This window comes from Halyomorpha halys, unplaced genomic scaffold, assembly GCF_000696795.3.
Source record: "Halyomorpha halys isolate HHAL.00 unplaced genomic scaffold, Hhal_1.1 Scaffold438.1, whole genome shotgun sequence".
In the NCBI taxonomy this organism is placed as follows: domain Eukaryota; kingdom Metazoa; phylum Arthropoda; class Insecta; order Hemiptera; family Pentatomidae; genus Halyomorpha; species Halyomorpha halys.
The window spans coordinates 1,181,805-1,200,073 of NW_027107367.1; the positions used below are offsets into that span (position 1 = coordinate 1,181,805).

General features: G+C 31.9%; 1 protein-coding gene across 13 annotated transcripts in view; it reads left to right on the forward strand.

The window, feature by feature from the left end:
- Lar (tyrosine-protein phosphatase Lar) overlaps positions 1 to 18,269 on the forward strand; it is a 969,819-nt gene that overhangs the window by 903,462 nt on the left and 48,088 nt on the right. For all 13 annotated transcript variants that reach the window (XM_067045667.1, XM_067045668.1, XM_067045669.1 and 10 more), the window contains 2 exons: positions 3,591 to 3,866; positions 10,689 to 10,973. In XM_067045667.1, coding sequence (XP_066901768.1) covers positions 3,591 to 3,866; positions 10,689 to 10,973 — 561 coding nt within the window. The remainder of the gene's footprint in view (positions 1 to 3,590; positions 3,867 to 10,688; positions 10,974 to 18,269) is intronic.

The window sequence follows — 18,269 nt, forward strand, 5'->3', positions numbered from 1 at the left end:
CAATGAATACCGAAGAGAATATCGAAAGTCATTCTAAATCAGTTATTCCAAGCTGAACTAATTAATTAACTTTTATTTGATAGACAATATATTTGATACAATGTATATTTGATGAGCTTAGTCAAATGTTATTAACGCAATATAATTCAATTGAAGTTTTACTGGTTTAAATCTTCGTTAAACTAGTCAAACCTTGTATAATTTAGTTTCGCAACCAATCCATTTAATATTCATCTAATCCTGTGTTATACGATAACATTTTAAATTTTAATTTATTTAGTAAACCATAGTGCTTTCCTCAAAATTCAAACTATTGAATTTTTAAATTAATATTTAATTATTGCCGCATCTATATGATTTTTTTTTTTTACCTGCATTATATAGATGATTAATTCCAAAAAGCAAAATTAGTTCATTCTGTTGATGAAATAGTCGAAGTGTAACAAATTGAAAATATCTGTTTCAAAGCTTTGGAAGCAATTAAATACTTATTTGTTAGACATATTTGAATATTTTCCTATTCTATGCGACTTTCAAAGTATTCATGAAAACTTTATATTTTAATATTAGAATTTCTAGTTTAGTTGCTGGAATGTCATCTGACATAAAATAGGTATTGAGCATTTTGTGCTTTGTTTTGACTGTTTTAAATGTTCAATTTTATTCGTCATATTTATAACAATAATTATTTAAGAAAAAACTAAATCATTGTATATGGAATGTGTAGACTACACATAGAATAGATGTGTGTAGACAGCAATTGGTGGTATCGGCATCGGAAATTCGGATTCGCTAAGCCTTTTAAGATAATTATTTAATAAATAATGTTTTAAGAAATTAAATAAGTTAGTAATTAACGTGTATAAGTGACATGTCATTTAAAGCTGGTCATATGATAAGATGAACAAGAATAAGGAAGCAATAACAAAATATTAAACATTTTTTAAATTATTAATTTCTAATATTTAACATTTTTACATGTTGTTTGTTACGGTTTCCGTTCATAGAACACTTAACATACCCAGTTATTGAGAGATCCGAGATCGGTCGACTAAATGCAAATTAAGTCATGCCAAACCGGGCGATTAAAGTGTTCTCCACCGCCATTGTCATCTGAACAAACATTAATCTGGATTGAACGAATAATGAAATAGTTGTAAATGATCCCTTCAAGTTGTGCTATTTTAAGCTCATCTGCAATTTAAGTATGTTTTGACAGCTTCAGCATTTCTCTAACTGTATGCTTATCCCTATACAATAGTAGATTGGACAAATTAATGTTAAATCTTCTTTGTTTTTGTCAGGGGAGTAACTTGTATGCTAAATTTTTTCTAAATTACTTTTCTGATTAATTGTAATTCGTAAAAACGTTAGCATTAACTGGAATTATTAAAATAAAACTTATTTTATCTCTTAATTTTGGTATTAGTACTTTTAGTAATTTTATAAGGGAAAGACAGTTCTGGAGTTAGAGTTTACGCCATATTGTTTACTTCTACAGTTAATAAATTGGGTTATTCCAATCACAAACCCTTTCCTCAACGTTTCTTCGATCCGTCCCCTAGATTTTATTCCCAAACGGCAATCAGCTATTGAAGTGTAAATAGTTTGTTTTGTCCCTAATTAACATGATGAGAAATATATAATGACCTATGTACCTGGCTCATACGTTTTAATGCTGGTGAAGTGACGGATATCATAACAAGGTAGTTATCCAGACCCCCAACGACCGTTACTAGGGTTAATATACTCCTGTTAGTGGCTCAGGTAAAGTGGAAGTTACCTAAAAGAATCGTTACCATTTCCCTAATTCCTGTGGAAACAATGTTGCACTACCCTCTCCCCCAATTCTTAGCCATTATATTAGGCAGTTCTCCTCCTTTAACCAACAGCTCGGACACTGTTAGCACTTACCTTTACCCATCTTGAGGATTTTTCTTTTGGTTTGTTCAACCTTGAATAGAGTTATAAAACTACCTAGATCAGTGGCTCAATGGGGCCAAAATTCTGAAACGTACTATGCTTACCTTTCATAAAATGCTGAATAGAATGAACTGGAGCAAATTTGTGAATAATTCAATAGGATCTTTAGAATTTGTTTATTTGAAGTTTTTTTTATCAAGGACAGTGGAGGAAACTTAGTACGTCTTTTAGTAATCTAACTTGACTTTTTTCAATTCAAAAGACTACATGACTGTAATAAGGCCTGGACATACGGAGTTGAGCTTCGGGGTTCCACTGAACCTTCGAATTCCTCTCGTATCCAATCCTTACAATCTAAAATCCATCGTAAAATCCTCAATACTCCTTACTTTGTCACAAATAAAATCATACATGAAGACCTTAATGTTCCCTATGTAACCGAACTAGCCCGAACCAGATATCATTCCTTCCATTATAAACTACATAACCACCCAAACCCACTAGTTTCTAATCTTGATTCCTCGTCCATCCCTAACAATCTTCCGTAGTGCCTGAAAAGAAGACGGGCACGAGCCTGCTAATGTAAAAACGTCATTAGTGCTACCTAATGGGTAGATACTCAACACGCCTGTATCACTCGCTTGTGACACAAAAATATTATTGTATTTATTTATTTTTTTCATATTAATTGAATTATACTAGTTTTCAAAAATTAAAAACATACTTTTTTTTTTTTTTATCGCTATGGCATTTTCCTCTTCTTTTTTCGTATTTGTCCCCTTTTGAAAATACTAGACATATCATGAGAACATAAGGTAATTCACACATTAGTACCACTCGGCTGGAACAATATGTACCACAGAAAGTACTTTAAAAAAGATTGGGAATAATTAATGTAATTGGAAAAAATTGTTTTTAATACTAGACAACGAGAGTCGGAAATTAAGGAATGTATAAGCGGGATCTACTGCTTCGTATGTATCAAAATTTAAACTGAAATCTACGTTTTTGAACTTTCTTCATTTAACTGTATAAAACGAAATATTAAATAATCTTCTGTCATCAAATTTAAAATATTTCACCCATTACTCATATAAATTTATTTAGTCCAAAATTTACTGTCGTGGAGGTCTAATTAAAAACAACTTATGTTTAATTTTTCAAATAATATTTTGTTGTGACTCAATCAATCTGGTGAAAATATAATAAATTAACTCAAGTAGATCACTCTTCCACTTTTTCATTACTAAAAAAAAAAGGAAAAAAGAAACTACTCCAATAGATTAGGACAGAAGTATGGTGAAGATCGTGACTTGCTGAAAATTTACTTCTGATTCCCCGAATCGTTGATAACCTACTCATTGAAAAAAACTACTTTTTTTAAATTACTCACCCCCTTCATCTGTTCATAAAAAGCCCATTTACTAGGGATAGAAACATGTAAATGTAAAGTAACTAAAAAAAATCTAATAACTTATTAGGTATAAGTGAACAACATAGCAAATGTATTGAACTATTCGTAAAGTGACAAACGGTTCATTTTGTTCTAAATTATTTTATTTTTCGAATGATTCAATTTGGATTGGTGTTGCTATTATTTGATATGAGGATTTGTTACATCCATCTTTACCTTCAACTAATATTTGAACTTTTCTTTCATGTTACAGTGAGGCGTGTCCCGCCGCAGTTCTCGATCCCTCCGCCTCCGATGCTGGAGGTGACGCTGGGGGCGGATCTGAACCTGACCTGTGTCGCGGTGGGCTCGCCGATGCCCTACGTCAAGTGGAGGCGGGAGCCGGCCCAAGACCTCACCCCAGACGACAAGCTGCCTATCGGAAGGAACGTCCTGGTCCTCAAGAACATCAGGGAGAGCGCCAACTACACCTGCATAGCGTCCACCGCGCTAGGCATCATCGAAGCAGCCACTCTAGTCAAAGTGCAATGTAAGCAATTCTTAATTGTTTTTATTCATTTTCCTCATAATTAATTTTTAATAATTATTAATGAACCAATATACCTGATCTGTGATGTGAGATAGATATTAAAAAAATAATTAACACATTGAAGGAATGACTTATACATTGATTTTATTTCTATGGATCTTTGCTTTTTAACAAGGCAACCCTTTCTCAAGAATTATCCCTTGTAAAATTTCCTTTGATGTAAAATGTTTGAATGCCAGTATTTCAAATAGCAGATTTGGAGCAGGGAACTTTCTGGCGCCCAACACTTAAGTTATCTTTAATTGAAAAATTAAAATATTCAGTTATAGTCTGATAAAAATAGTTTAAACGTTTGTTGTACCTAGAAGTATGGATAATCAGTGTGATATAATTAGTTTATTATAATATTAGAAATTATTGTACTCTAATGCAATCTTACATCAAAATTATGGTAAAAAGTTTATTCCTTGGGGTGTCCATGGACTTAATATGGCATGTTTTTCAAAACGACTGGAATATATTTTTAGTATTATAACCGATAGCTCCGCATGTTTTACAAGGAGATGAGATATGATTATTAAGTACGATATTTTATAGTGCACTACCGAGCTTCAATTTGGGTTCCTATTAGTAACTACTTGTAGTCCTTATTAGTAGTTACTAGTACTACATTAGATGTTACTAGCTATAAACCAAAAAATATTCAATGGCCATTTTGAACAATCTGCCAAATTAGGCCTACGGAACCCAGGAAATTACATTTTTTTTTAAACCGTTTGAGAGTGAGAAGTGTGGTTGTAAAAACAGCATTTGGCTATAAACTTTTGGCCGTAGAAATAGATTACTGGAGAAGTTGCTTAGAGTATTGGGACTCCAGGGAATCAATAATTTTGTCCAAGGGTTAGAAATATATTTTATTTTTAAGTGATAAAAAGAGAATTTAAAAAGGATTTAAGCTCTCAAAAGTATATATCAAATTATATTTTGGTTATAGATTATTGTCGGTTGGTTTATTGCCCATTGATATTGATTATACAAATTTTATGGTACGTACAAAATCACTGGGTAAAAAACATGACTCAGAGGATCAAATACCTTTTAGTCACTATATATAACATTAATTGCATGAAAATATATGCAATATAATATCAATATTCTCCTCTATTTCGTATTAAATTGTGTAATTAAATGTAGCAAACATAAGTCTGAAATCGGGAGAGATCGGTCACACTCGGCAGTCTTCAATTTTCCTGTCTAAACCGCTGTCTATATTTTCCCTTAAATAAATATCAAATTCATTCATGCTTCATATTGTATTGCTGTTAGCAATGCGAAATGGTTAATTATTTCGAATAAACCAAATTAAAGATAATTTAGAGGAAGATTGTTTAAATATTCGTCAATTAAGCTCTGTTAAACTATTTCATTGATGACCTTACTGATATTGAGGATCATTAATTTTTACGTTGATTTACCGAGTTCAATCAAAATTCGTTTGAGCCATATTTGAGAAAATTTAAGAAATGTGAAAAATTTATTTATATAAAGTGGCATTTCCAGCCAGTCCATTTTATCCTAAAAGTTACTTTCACATCACAAATATAAACAAGTCACTGTTCACACACAATTAACCATTTTATTTGGTTGATACTTGGTTAAGTGGACTCTTTTCTTATTTTTTTTTTTTTTTTTTTTAATGAGGTGTAGATTTTTTAAAAATTTATTTACTTAATACCAGATCGGCTTAGTGGGCCTTAAATGGTTAATATAAGAGGTAATGTTTTTTTCTTTTTTTAACATTTAATTATGGGGGTTATTGTCTCATACAAACCTATCTATATAAACCTGTAACTATGTATAATGTTTTAAATTAAAAAAAAAAAATAAGATGAAATAAATAGATTAAAATAAAGTTAATTAAAAAAACAATAACATTTATGGATTTAACAAAATAAATAATTGGCTTCTAATAGAAAAAAAATAATAAAGTGAATTTAAGAAAAAGAAAAGAAACTAAGTTAAAATAAAATTTTAGCGTGGCAACAACAGAACTGACAAATAACATAACTTGTCAACCAGGGAGTGGAACTTCATGAACCTTTTTTAATGTAATCCTCTATTGTCTCTATTTGTAATCCCCGATACAATTGGTAGTTTCTTACAAACCAAGGAGCATCCACTTCAATTCTTACGACTTTATTTTGAAAATATTGTAATTTTTTCCTTTTCGTAAAGGATGCCGATCCCCAGACTTCGCAGCCATACAAGTGGACTCAAGATAACTCAAAACGTGTATTTACGTCGGAGACTCGAGTTCAAAATTTTTATGAACACAATACTTCCTTGTAAATAAATGATTTGTTTTCAACTGTACACCGTTAAAATAACGCAGTGAAATTTAATAATTTAAAAGTATTTATGGATCCTAACTCTAGAGGTTCCTGTATTTGTCATCAATGAATAGTCACTTAGTAGGCACAGAGTTGAATATATGCTGAAATGGCTATTTGACCTTGTTGTAGAGTTAAGTGTAGGTACATTTCCTAACCGGGTTGCTACTAATAGCCGTAGGGTAGCCGGTTTGGCAACATTATCCTGATTTAATGGCCCATTTACTGGGGGGTGGGAGGTGGGGTTGGCTGCCCTCTCATTATTGTAATTCTTATTTATTGTAAAATTTACCCGAAGCGCTTCTCCTATCTGAGGTTCCCTTTCCTAATAGCTAAGGTTTATATAGCGTGTTTATTTTTTCGTTATTTTCTAGGTTTGAAAACCTTTGCTCTTATTTGCGAAACAAATCGTGTGGATACTTAATAATATATAAAAAAATTTACTTCATAAAAAGTTTTTTTTTTTTGCAAATATATATTAAAAAAACTAGAATATATATGTATATTTTTAAATGTGATTTTAATCCAAGATAGATATTAGTATTTTTCATATTGTTTTTACTTTCTCCTACCTACAAGTAATAATTAATATTATTAATGTTGTGATCTCAATTCAAGTTTTGAGGTTCCGTGGATCTAAACACCAAGTCTAAACTAAATAAACCGGTCTGTTGTGTGTCAACAACCTTCACAAAAGTCGAATGACATTGAAATTGAGTATGTAAGACAAGTAAATATTTGAAATTTTATTAACTTAGACAATAAAAACGACTTTATATAATCCATTTTTAACAATTTTTTAAATCTAAAAAACAAATAAATGAATAATAATTTGATTAATCTCGGTATGTCAACGTAAAATCAATCTTTAACATTAACAAAATGGCCTGTGTATGAGAACAGTACCTCCAAAACTAAAATTCGTTCGAAACTGAGGTAACATTAAGGAGAGAAGTATTTCTTGGATGTTAACGGAAAAAACGGCTCTGAATATTTTGATTAAATTCATTGTATTAATGTAAAATCAAATGATTTTTTTAATAAGCTAGGTTTTATTAAAATTAAAATTACTAATATTCAAAAAATCTTCCTTTAAATTTGTTTATTTGAAATAATTCACTATTTTGCATAGTTAACAGTAATAAAAATTGTATAGATATGAATGATGAAAGAATTTGATAGTTAACTAAAGAGATAAAAAGGAGATATATTAACAAGTTTATAGAGATGGGAAATCGGAAAGAGCCGAGAGCGCCCGATCTCTGGATCACATTCACATGTACACAACTTCGTTATCTTTTGAAGAATACTGTTGAATTCTTGACAGTAAGAAAGTTAGTATTCGTTAATTGCACTTTGAGAAACACTTAAATACATATTTTTACAGCAACTGAGAAATACAACTTCTTTGTTTAAAATTCTCATCTCCTTTGATCCTTTAATTTTTTTTCCCAAATAACAAAATTGCCATAACCTCAGCACGTTTTTAGACCAATCCACACAAAACGTGAGGATTTTAGTAAGGTGGTAATTCAAAGCCATGTGATGAGAAAAGATTATTTATTCTCTTTAGCCATGTTGTAAAATTGTGAATTACTTTTAAATATTCCAACATGTGGAAAATGATCTAGGTTGAAACGTTGCATACAAATTGGCTATTATAAAAAAAAGTCCAAACCGAGATTTCAGCTTTTGAAATATCTGTTAATTACCAACTGTTCAACGTTTCACTAATTCATTTTTAATCCTTCAATGGACAAAATGTTAGAGACGCGGGTCCAGGTTAAGGCAAAATTTCCGAAACCTGCGAACTGAGGGAGCACTGTAAATAAATATCATTTAAGACGAATTTGCAGTTTTAGGAGGCCCTCAAACTTCCCTTTTATCCTTAAATTGCCTTATCCTTATTTTTCATCCTTATCGGTATTATTACTATCTAGTAATCCAACAAAATTCATCGGGTATCAACCGGATTGGATATCATTATCCAACTTTTGGAACGATTTGAAATTGAAATTCCCTTAAATTAATTTTTTTTTGTTATCTCTTCAACCCTCACTGGGGTATTTGAAAATAAATCCTGGTGTAATAACGCTTTGAAAAATAATGCGGCTTTTCAGTTATTTTTACTTTTTTGAATACCTGTTATATTAACGAATTATTGAATTTTTTTAAAGATCCCATTTGAGTTATCTATTCTATTATAGGATCTTCTTCATCAGTATTTTTTTTAGCCATGTTTTTGTCGTTGTGACCTATTTCCTGAGAGCTCAATTTGTTCAGGGTTAGAAATTTAACTCGGGCATTAAAAGTTCACTCCTAAGCCCTACAATAACATGAGTACTCCAGAGGTCAGCCTTATCGATTTATTTTATTATTATTTTTATTTCATGTATGGGAAATGAATTTATTACGGCATTATAATGGATGACTCCTAGGGAGGTATCATTAAAATTTCGTCACCTATTTTTTATTTTTATCTTTTGTTCCTCTGAATTCGCATCACATATGATTTCCTAGAGGTAGGTCCAACTTGGAAAAACTTAATAATTAATATATGTAGTGCAGTTCAAATCATTTTTTTAATCACAAAAACATTTTTTTTATCTCTAAAACTTATACCATTTGGTCACGAAAACATAATATAGCTTATGTTTTTTGGTTGGAGATCGTGTGGTCATTTTTAAGATTTTGTTTTACAAATTTTCGAATATTTGGGCTTTGAAATAGCATTTTATCTTTCTGCAATATCTGATCAGAATTATTTGTTTTGTTTGAATAGATAGATAGAATAATTAAAATTAATAGATAGTTTAAGAAATCCTATTAAAATTATTATTTTTTTTTAAATCGTTGCGGAAGATGACATAGCTTCTTTTGATTGGCTTCCAAACTCATTATTAATTTACTCTGAGAAGATTTTTTATTTTTAGAAAAAATGTTTCTTTATAAAAACCTTTGTCGTTAGAGCGCTGCACATTTCTTTTTGAAATAATGCGAATATAAGTATGACCATTGGAAAAAAACTGATACGCGATCTGGATATAAATAAAGAAAAAAGCGGGAGATGTAATCAGAATTAATATTCCCACCTTTGCGGTTGACCATTGTTAAAACAAGCCGAACCCCTGTGGGAGCACTTGGTCGGATGTTACATGTAAATTTTGGAGTTATTTTTCATTTGTTTGATTGGGAATCCGAATCCCCCGGCCACCGCAGGGTGGGTAGGGAAAATGTTTTTTGGAGGACTATCTCAATAAATGGATGGATAGGAGCTTGGTCAGAAAACTCATTTTTAAGGTGGTAACATTTGATTAAAAATGATCGCTTGTTGTTCCCTCGACCACGGTAGTAAAAACATTTTTGGATATTACCTCTCCGACCATCGACCTTTCGAATAGAGACTTTTTTCCCTTTTCCATTTCTGTTTCCAATCACATATCAACTCCATCGTAACCATAGATTGATTTCCGTTTAACCACAAAAGTTATTTTCAATTTTGAATGAAAACTCCCTATCATGACCCTTTTTTTTTTTTAATTTATATTCCGTCTAACCTTTCTAGTTTTTTTAATTAATCACGGTTCGCTTAGGTAACCGTTTTTATCTATTCGTTAATAAAAAAGATAGTCCTTCATTCCATTTCAATGCATTCCAGTGAAGGTCTTTTTATATATACTACATTTATTTAATCTTGATTCTTCAGTTCGGTTTACAAGGTTTATGATTCAATTTCAGTAAAACACAAAAATGATTCCTTATAGTTTTAGCTCTGAAACGGTTCAGGACTCAATTTAGGCACCTAAACGACCATCTGAACTTCCGTTGCCAACTAATTCAACAACTGTGTTTGGTGATTTCTTTGGATCTTAAGAAATTTAGTTGGTAAAGAATTCAGGAAGCCCAGTATCTTTTTTTTCTGGAGGTGGAGGGAAAGAGACAACACTCCCAAAAATGGTAACTTGCATTGTTTCTAGGACTCAAGAAGTACAGTTATCTGTTGGATTACATGCTTCTTTATTCAGAAAAGAAAAAGTTTCAACTAGCTATCCTTTCCCAGGATTATTTGACGGATTTTCTAAATTACGGAATGGCTTAAATAAAATTTTGGCTATGTGTATTGGGCTATGGATAAGTTTTAAAAAATTCCATTCTTGCTTTCCAAAATGCTGAGGTATTCTGTTTGTTAGAGTAACTACTTTATATCATTTCAAAGATATATAAAACAAATAACTCTCAATTTACTTATAAAGCGCTCTGACCTGAACTGTCTTGTTTGTCATTTTAGTTAGTTCTCTTAACGTCTTCGAAAGTTAAAACTTACTGATCCGTGCAATCGTTCACTGCATATTAATACCTCATTCATTCTCTTCTCTTGTATTGATGCTCTGCATTTTACTTTTTCTAAAGCTTTTTGTTATTTTTTTTTCAGCCCTTCCAAGCGTTCCGACTAACGTGCAGTTCTCCGATGTGACGGCAACAACTGTTCGCCTCTCCTGGTCCTATCCGGCCGGAGAGGAGTTCCAGTACTTCGTCATCCAGTACAAGCCCAAGTTCGCCAACCAAGCCTACTCCGAGATCAGCGGGATCATCACGATGTACTATACTGTGCGTGGACTCAGCCCTTACACGGAGTACGAGTTCTACGTCATAGCCGTCAACAACCTCGGGCGAGGACCCGCCTCCACACCGACAATCGTCCCGACTGGGGAGACAGGTCTGGATACCATTTGGGATGTTTTATATTATCAGTTTTAACAAATAATCCTTAAAATTTTATATATATTTACGTTTTATTATTACCTCTATAATAAAAAGAAGATTGTGTCCATTACTGAAAAAAATATTGTATTTAGCAGTGTCCTCGTGTTGGTATGTAGCATATTCCCGTTTAACCTCGACACTGAAATCAGCAGCTATAGTCAATAGTAATAATAGTAATAATAATAATAACCCTAATAACTAGTAATAGTAGTAATAACCCTTGTTACTGCATTTTAGTTTGAGTCTTATGGCCCACTTATGCAATTATAGATCTGGCAATGCATTATTTTTGCCTTGTTGGTTCTGTTTCCAAGTTCTTCATTTGTCAATGTTATTTATATATTGCTAATGGTGGTTCCTGGCCAGGGAAAGTGGTACATCACTTGATGAACCTTACCGTCGCAAACCGTATGGCTAGACACAACCAGCAATTTGCTTTTGGTTGGAATTATATCAGTTCCCTTTCAATGGAATTCATCTTTCCACCCTACAGGGGCTTGTTCCAACCTTTCTTTTGAGTTTAGGTGAACAATGTCTTCAGAAGGCTCTTGGCAAAGACAGAATGCAGGTTCCTTTTATCAATTATGTTGGAGATGTCCTCCAATGCATGTATCTCGTCCATAAAACATTGAATAGAAGAGGACTAAGGCCTCCCTTATCTTCTCTGATATAAGTTGCTCTGCCTAAAATCATTAATTTTGTAATAATGATCGAATAATATACATTTTGATGAATCAAGTTAACAAAGTTTATTATTCGAAACTAATTGCTCAGGATTGGTTATTTATTTTTGAGATTCTTTCATTCCTCGTATGGTCTTCTGTTATCAGTCTGTTTGCAACTAAGACTATATCATTGTTTTATTTGGTATTCCATTTTTTGTTAGTATACATCTTATACTATTTTCTCATATCATGTATCTAAGGTACAGCAAATCACAAGTGTACATTGGTTGGCATTTTCTAAATAATTATTTATGCTACACCGAATAATTTATTTAATCGATGTTTTGTCATAAAAATTATATGCAATAAGTTAGTCATGTTAAGTGATTTTTAATGGATTTGTAGTTTGTTTTTATTTTTCTCCACATCCTTTTGGGATGCCTTTATTCAAAGCCTCATGACAAGGATTTTTGGTTTTAGGTAATCTGTTATGTCTTAAAATATTATTATTTGTCTTTATGTTATATTTTTTTCGATTGTGTCTCCTTGATTTCAAGATGTATCTATTTTGAACTTATCGTGAAATGAATTTTCTTAAGTGTACATGGAACCTGAGCATTCTTTTGAGAGAGGGAATGGAATGATATTATTTTATTGTAAATATTCTTCATATTAATTTATTTTTCATTAGTATTCTATGAAGTTTGCCACGCAATTATGTTTGCAATTTCGTGTCAATACCTAAAATCTGCTCTAATATTGCACGTGATTCATTTTTGATTCACAAGCTTATTGGAATGTCTATTAACTGGTTTTCCAAATCATTGAGAAATGTTTCATATTTACTAATATTATATTTGCATGAAGCTAATCTACTTCGAGTCCTATATTTTTCTAAGTTGTTTCTTTCTTACTCCATGGATTTGGGATCATTATTTGTGAATGGTTTCTGTAATATCTTAACAGAAAGTTAACAGAAAAGGAGAGTTTCGACGAGTTATAAGAAACCATTCACCAAAATATAATATTTTTCAATCTAGGTATCCATAGATTCTTAGGACCATTTATTATTATTTTTCTACTGTGTATACTGGTCTCAAAGTAAGCATCACCATATAATCATAGTGTTGTACAAACTTTATTCACATTTATCTCTGTTTGAATAATGTACTTGCTTTTGAATTATCTTATTTCAGGAATCCAGTTTTAGAAATGATGTTCGGAAAATAGTATATATCTTTTAGAATTTTTTTAATGTTATTTTATTTTCATTTACTTTAAATTATATGAGGATCATACAATAATCAAACAGACTAATAACAACATCAAAAAACGGTTCATTGAATCAGTTGAATATTTTAGTTCAATCGTCTTATTCCCTAAGTTCTTATACTTTTTTCTTTACCTCGTTGTCGTTGCTGAACTTGTTCCCAAGCTTCCTTTATCGGACTGAACTAAAGGAACAAGGACACGACTGTATGGAGAAGGAGGTAGGAAGTCTAACTTGGTCAATAGTTTCAACTATTGTTCCTTTGAAGTTGAGCATTTGCCCATCAGTGTCAAAAAAAAATTACAGAATATTGGTAACGCCCTTTCTCTTCCCTTACGCTTTTGCGTATTTTAAAATTTTCTACCACTGCACAAAATCAATTTCTACCACGGAAAAATTTCCGTATTTATTCTTTAGATTGAATATTTCTTAAGGTTGTTCAGTTTCCGAAAGTCTGTTTGGACTTTTGTTGACTTCTACCGACTCAACACTCAGGAGCTTCTGATTTTCTTATGAAACTCCTCATTTTCAATTGAATCAGTAAATTGTGTTCTTCGGTAATGAATGTTAATTTTCTGATATCACAGACTGTAGTACTATTCCTAATTAAATTAAATCTGTACCACTACAATCCATGAAGGGTCAGGAATGCAGTGCTTTGTAGGAATTACCAACGGTTGTGCAAGGAGTGATTTGGTCAGAATCACACTCGACCAGATTTTTACTCAATTAAAGGTACCCACTTTATGAGGCTGGATGGACCTTGGAGAGCTCCTGAACCCACAGGGCTGACAGATAATAATTATCTGCCACAGCTGGATTCGAACACGGGTCCTTGAAGTTAGTATTCCATTCTATTCCTAATAGGAAACAAGAAATTATTTTGATTCCAAGTTGCTAGATCCATCTATTGGCCAGTCAAGTTAACAATTATTTCCTGACCAACCTACTTCATAAGGTTCTTGTTGTACTGTGAATGAGATGTCGTTGCCTATCCGAAACAAGTGTACCCGGCTGTTACCAAAATCGGAAGTGCGCGATACCCCATTCTGAGCAATGCGTGTAAACCGATAATCGGGTTTTATTTTCGTTTCTACTCATAGTCGGTCTGATATTTGGTAGGGTCTTTACAAAGACTTATTAAAACAATATTTCTTCTAATACTTTCCGATTTTAGTCGCACCGCGTAACGACTTTAATCGGTTATCTAGGAAGCCCGAAATCGGATCATACAACACTTTATTCAAAAGAACTTTCTTCGAGCCGTTATTTTTAAAGCCTAAACAAAAGATAATATTTTCTTAAATTGTAATCGAAAAGCTGACTGACATTCTTCCCAGAGTTGTCAACCATCAATCACAGAAGCTTCAGTCTAGCATTATGCTTCGTTTCCTCTAAATATGTCTGTTTATTTATTAAATGAACCTCGTATATGATTTTTTTTTTTATATATATATATATTATTTCAAATCATCATCATTTGTTTAGAACATAGATTTTTTTTTAATTAATATTAATTTCTATTATATAATTTATTATTTGATAATGGAACTGTGACAGTGATTTAGCAAACCATGGTACTATTTTCTACATCATTTCTGTTTTCTGTTTGATCGCTTTCGCCAATCTTTGAATTATGGGATCCACTTGACTTACTTGTAAGTGTGCATTCACTCGTTGTTTGTAGGCACCTTCACTACTTTTATATTTTATGTCTATGCACTTGGTACTTGTCTATGCCCAGCCATTTTTTTTCTTTTCTTTTTTTTTTCATTTCTCTCAAGGTCTATCGGCTGGATGTGCACACCACGCACTATGCACAATGCACAATTTAATTCACATTTCTTGCTCGAACAATTCTTCAGTTCTTATTATTGATCTCAATCAGACCTGACATCAAACACAACCAGAGAAAATCTATGAACACTTTGTAAACAAGATAGTGAGACCACAAAATAGGTCATGATGCCTTAGAGCAGTATGTTTATGTATATACATATACTTATTATTCATAAACCCTTAACATATTTTTGCTTGTAGACTTGTTTTATGAAGGATTAGTATTGTTGTTCTTTGGCTTGGTATTTAAATAAAGCATGAATGTTTTTTCTTTATGGATCGTTTCTTTATATAAAATAACTTTTTCAGGTTCTTTTGAATACCATGCTTAATTTGACTCTTTTTTTTCTTTTATTATTTTCACTTTATACAGTATTATATTGTATTAACTTATACAACAGCCCATTTTACGAGCATCTGTCATGTGATACTTTTATCTGTAGTTGCCGATAGATCGATAATGATATAAATAAATAAATGATAAATTCTGTTTGATGTTATTAATTTAACGCATAGTTTGTTTTACTGTAATTTATACTTGACTCGACTCCTTGATCAAACTATAAACAGGTTCAGTAGTCTTCCTCATTCCGAAGTGTTTGCTTGTGCTTCAATTTAATTAAATTTTAAGCATTAGACTTATAAATTAGTACTTATAATGTAACTTCAAAGGTTTGAAATTCTTTTAAAAAGTTTTGAATTAATATGTATTGATATAAGGTCTCTCGGTTCTTTGTTTCCAAACTATAATAAGGATCAATTTTAAAGTTCTAAAATAAGAACAAAAAATTACTCTTAGAATATTTTTTAAATAATCCTGCGTTTCGAAAAATGGTTTCATTTTTTCCGTTCAGCCAACATCCTCTCCCTTGCGGTTCGTAATTTCAGATTTATGGTACCTGCATGGGCATAAATTATGTATATAAAATTGAATTGGCATGTCTCTAGAATGATGTATTATTTTTTATACAAGGATACAATAAAGTAACTCAAGCAAAAAGGATAAATCATGTTCAATAAAATGCCATGAGTTCCGAGAAAAAAACCAAAAAAAAATTATTATCAATTTCCATAGCTGTCTATCGAACTATCGGCAACCCTATTTTTATAATTAGTTTGTCACTGCACAAATTTATTCACCAGCTTGATGTGTCTTATTTTTTAATTATGATGTAGACTTAATGCTATAACTGTAAAATGTTTGAAGTATTAATTGACTATTTTTAACCGGTGTTTATTATGATTTTATATTTTCTATAAATATATATTTAATAATTTTATTGTATGAATAATTTGCTTTTATTCTATCCGTGTTTTATTCAGAGTTTCTATTCGCAGTGTTTAATTTTTTATATATCTTTGTAAAGGTGTAATAGTTTTTTACAATTTTGTATCTCTAAACACTCCCTACACGATCATACTGTTTCGCAACAATGCTTGTTGCGCAACAAACCCACCATACAGACAGCGACTTTCTGTTAGGCAGCAATTTCACTACAGCGGCCGTTTGTTGCACAACAGTTTGATCGTGTATGGAGATCTTTATTGTGTGTATATTTTGTATCACTGGAGAAGTGGGTGATTCCTTTTTTGAGAAAAATATGTTTGCTTACTATAAAATTTTATTCGTCCTAGAAACATTAAGTAATTTCTTATAGATCTACTTTCCATGTACCCGTGTATTTTTGGGTGTGACTTTTTCTCTAGCTTATCACGGTGTTCTAGGTGGGTTCTTATCTGCTAAAACGAGCTATAAAAGAAAAATAGATTACCATAAAACAATTTACGTAAAATAAAACTTTTTCTAACATTTTATGCTTACCCAAATTGCCCTTTACGAATCCCTGAACAATATTTTTTATCTTGTTTCGTTCTTGAACAGGAGGCATAGCTACCTCGGTAACCTGCTTAAACTAAAAACTTGGGCGCCACAACCCTCTTCCCGCCCCAAGCCCATCAGCCTCTGCCGGTGGCAGTCTTAATTTGAAGCAATACAATTGATTATTAAAACTTTTGCTTGTCTTCGGCCTCTTTAAAAGTCAGCTTCATTGAAGTTTCAAATGAAAGAGGGTTAAAAAAAAAAGTTTTTGGAGAACAGTTCTATGTAAATTAATGTTTCCCAAGTTGATTGTCTTTCTTTTATTTTTCTTGCCTCCATGGTATTGTTATAACTTAACCTGAAATGATGGGTTTCCATGTTGTTTTTTTATTTTTGTTTTTTTAATAGTAACTACTTTTTTTTTTTTAATTTAGTTCTAAATTATTTTTGGCTGTAACAATTGAAGTGTTCTCCCCCTCCCTACCCTCGCTCCCCCCCCAAAAAAAAACTGCCACGACTGAATAATATTTATCAGTACAATGTTTAACTCACTATATTTAAAAATATATATAAAATAAAATCTGAAGCGCTACAACCCGTAAAGGGTTATATGGGTGCAGTACTGACCAACGGTTGTGCCAGGTGGCGATTTGGTCAGAATCACTCTCTAGCGCCAGATTTGTGTCCAATTTATGAGGCTGGGATAACCCCAGAAGGGCGACAGAAAACAATATTCTGCCCAGCCGGATTCGAACCCGGGTCCTTTCAACTGTAAAAAAATAATAATAATAAAATAAATTTGTTTATTCAATTTCCTTTGCCTCAACACAATGGTTTTCGTCAGAGCTTAATTTAGTCTGGAATTTGACCTATTTTAGATTTATCCGTCCCAAGTCTAGGATCAAACCTAACTCCTTAAGGTAGTTACAGGCTCTATCTTTAATTATACTCTAATTAATGTATGTATATTTAGGAAGGGTGGGCTTAGTTGAAAAATGATCAATATAGATAATGTGTTGTACACCCTACAAAACTTTTTGACATCGGCATGGCTCTCCCACCAAAACACTTGTTTTCTTGATTACACTAATGCAATCTGAGAAGGGCAATGAAAGTAGTATAAGTCATTATTTCTATTGCATTTAAAACGCCTAGACTATTTTGGCCATTGTTAGATTTAATCTAATCTAATTTTATCTCTAGAACATTGCTATTCTGAGATTAAAATATTGCATTGCCGATTCCCGTGTAATAAACTATTTCTGCCATTATTAAAGAGGTTATCCTTACTTCTAGACTAAACCACTAGCGTAAGCCAACCAAGTTACAACCTTCATTGGACCCCTCACCTAACCTTATAATGCCAAAAGGCAATCCAAGGTATCCTTCACACCCAGCAATACATATAGCATACCTCCTATATGTACGTAGCAAATACCCACTAAAATCTTGATAGGAGGGTATGAAAAAAAAAAAATAGACTAAACCTAATTCCATGGCGTAGCCTTAGGCTATAACTAGACTATACCACCTTAGCTGGACTGATATCAACACCTTATAACGTCACAAGGCAATCAAAGGGCAATACTTATTAAAAGTATATACTAAACTTACTCCAACTTTTTTTTTAATTTCAATACGATATTAGCTATATAT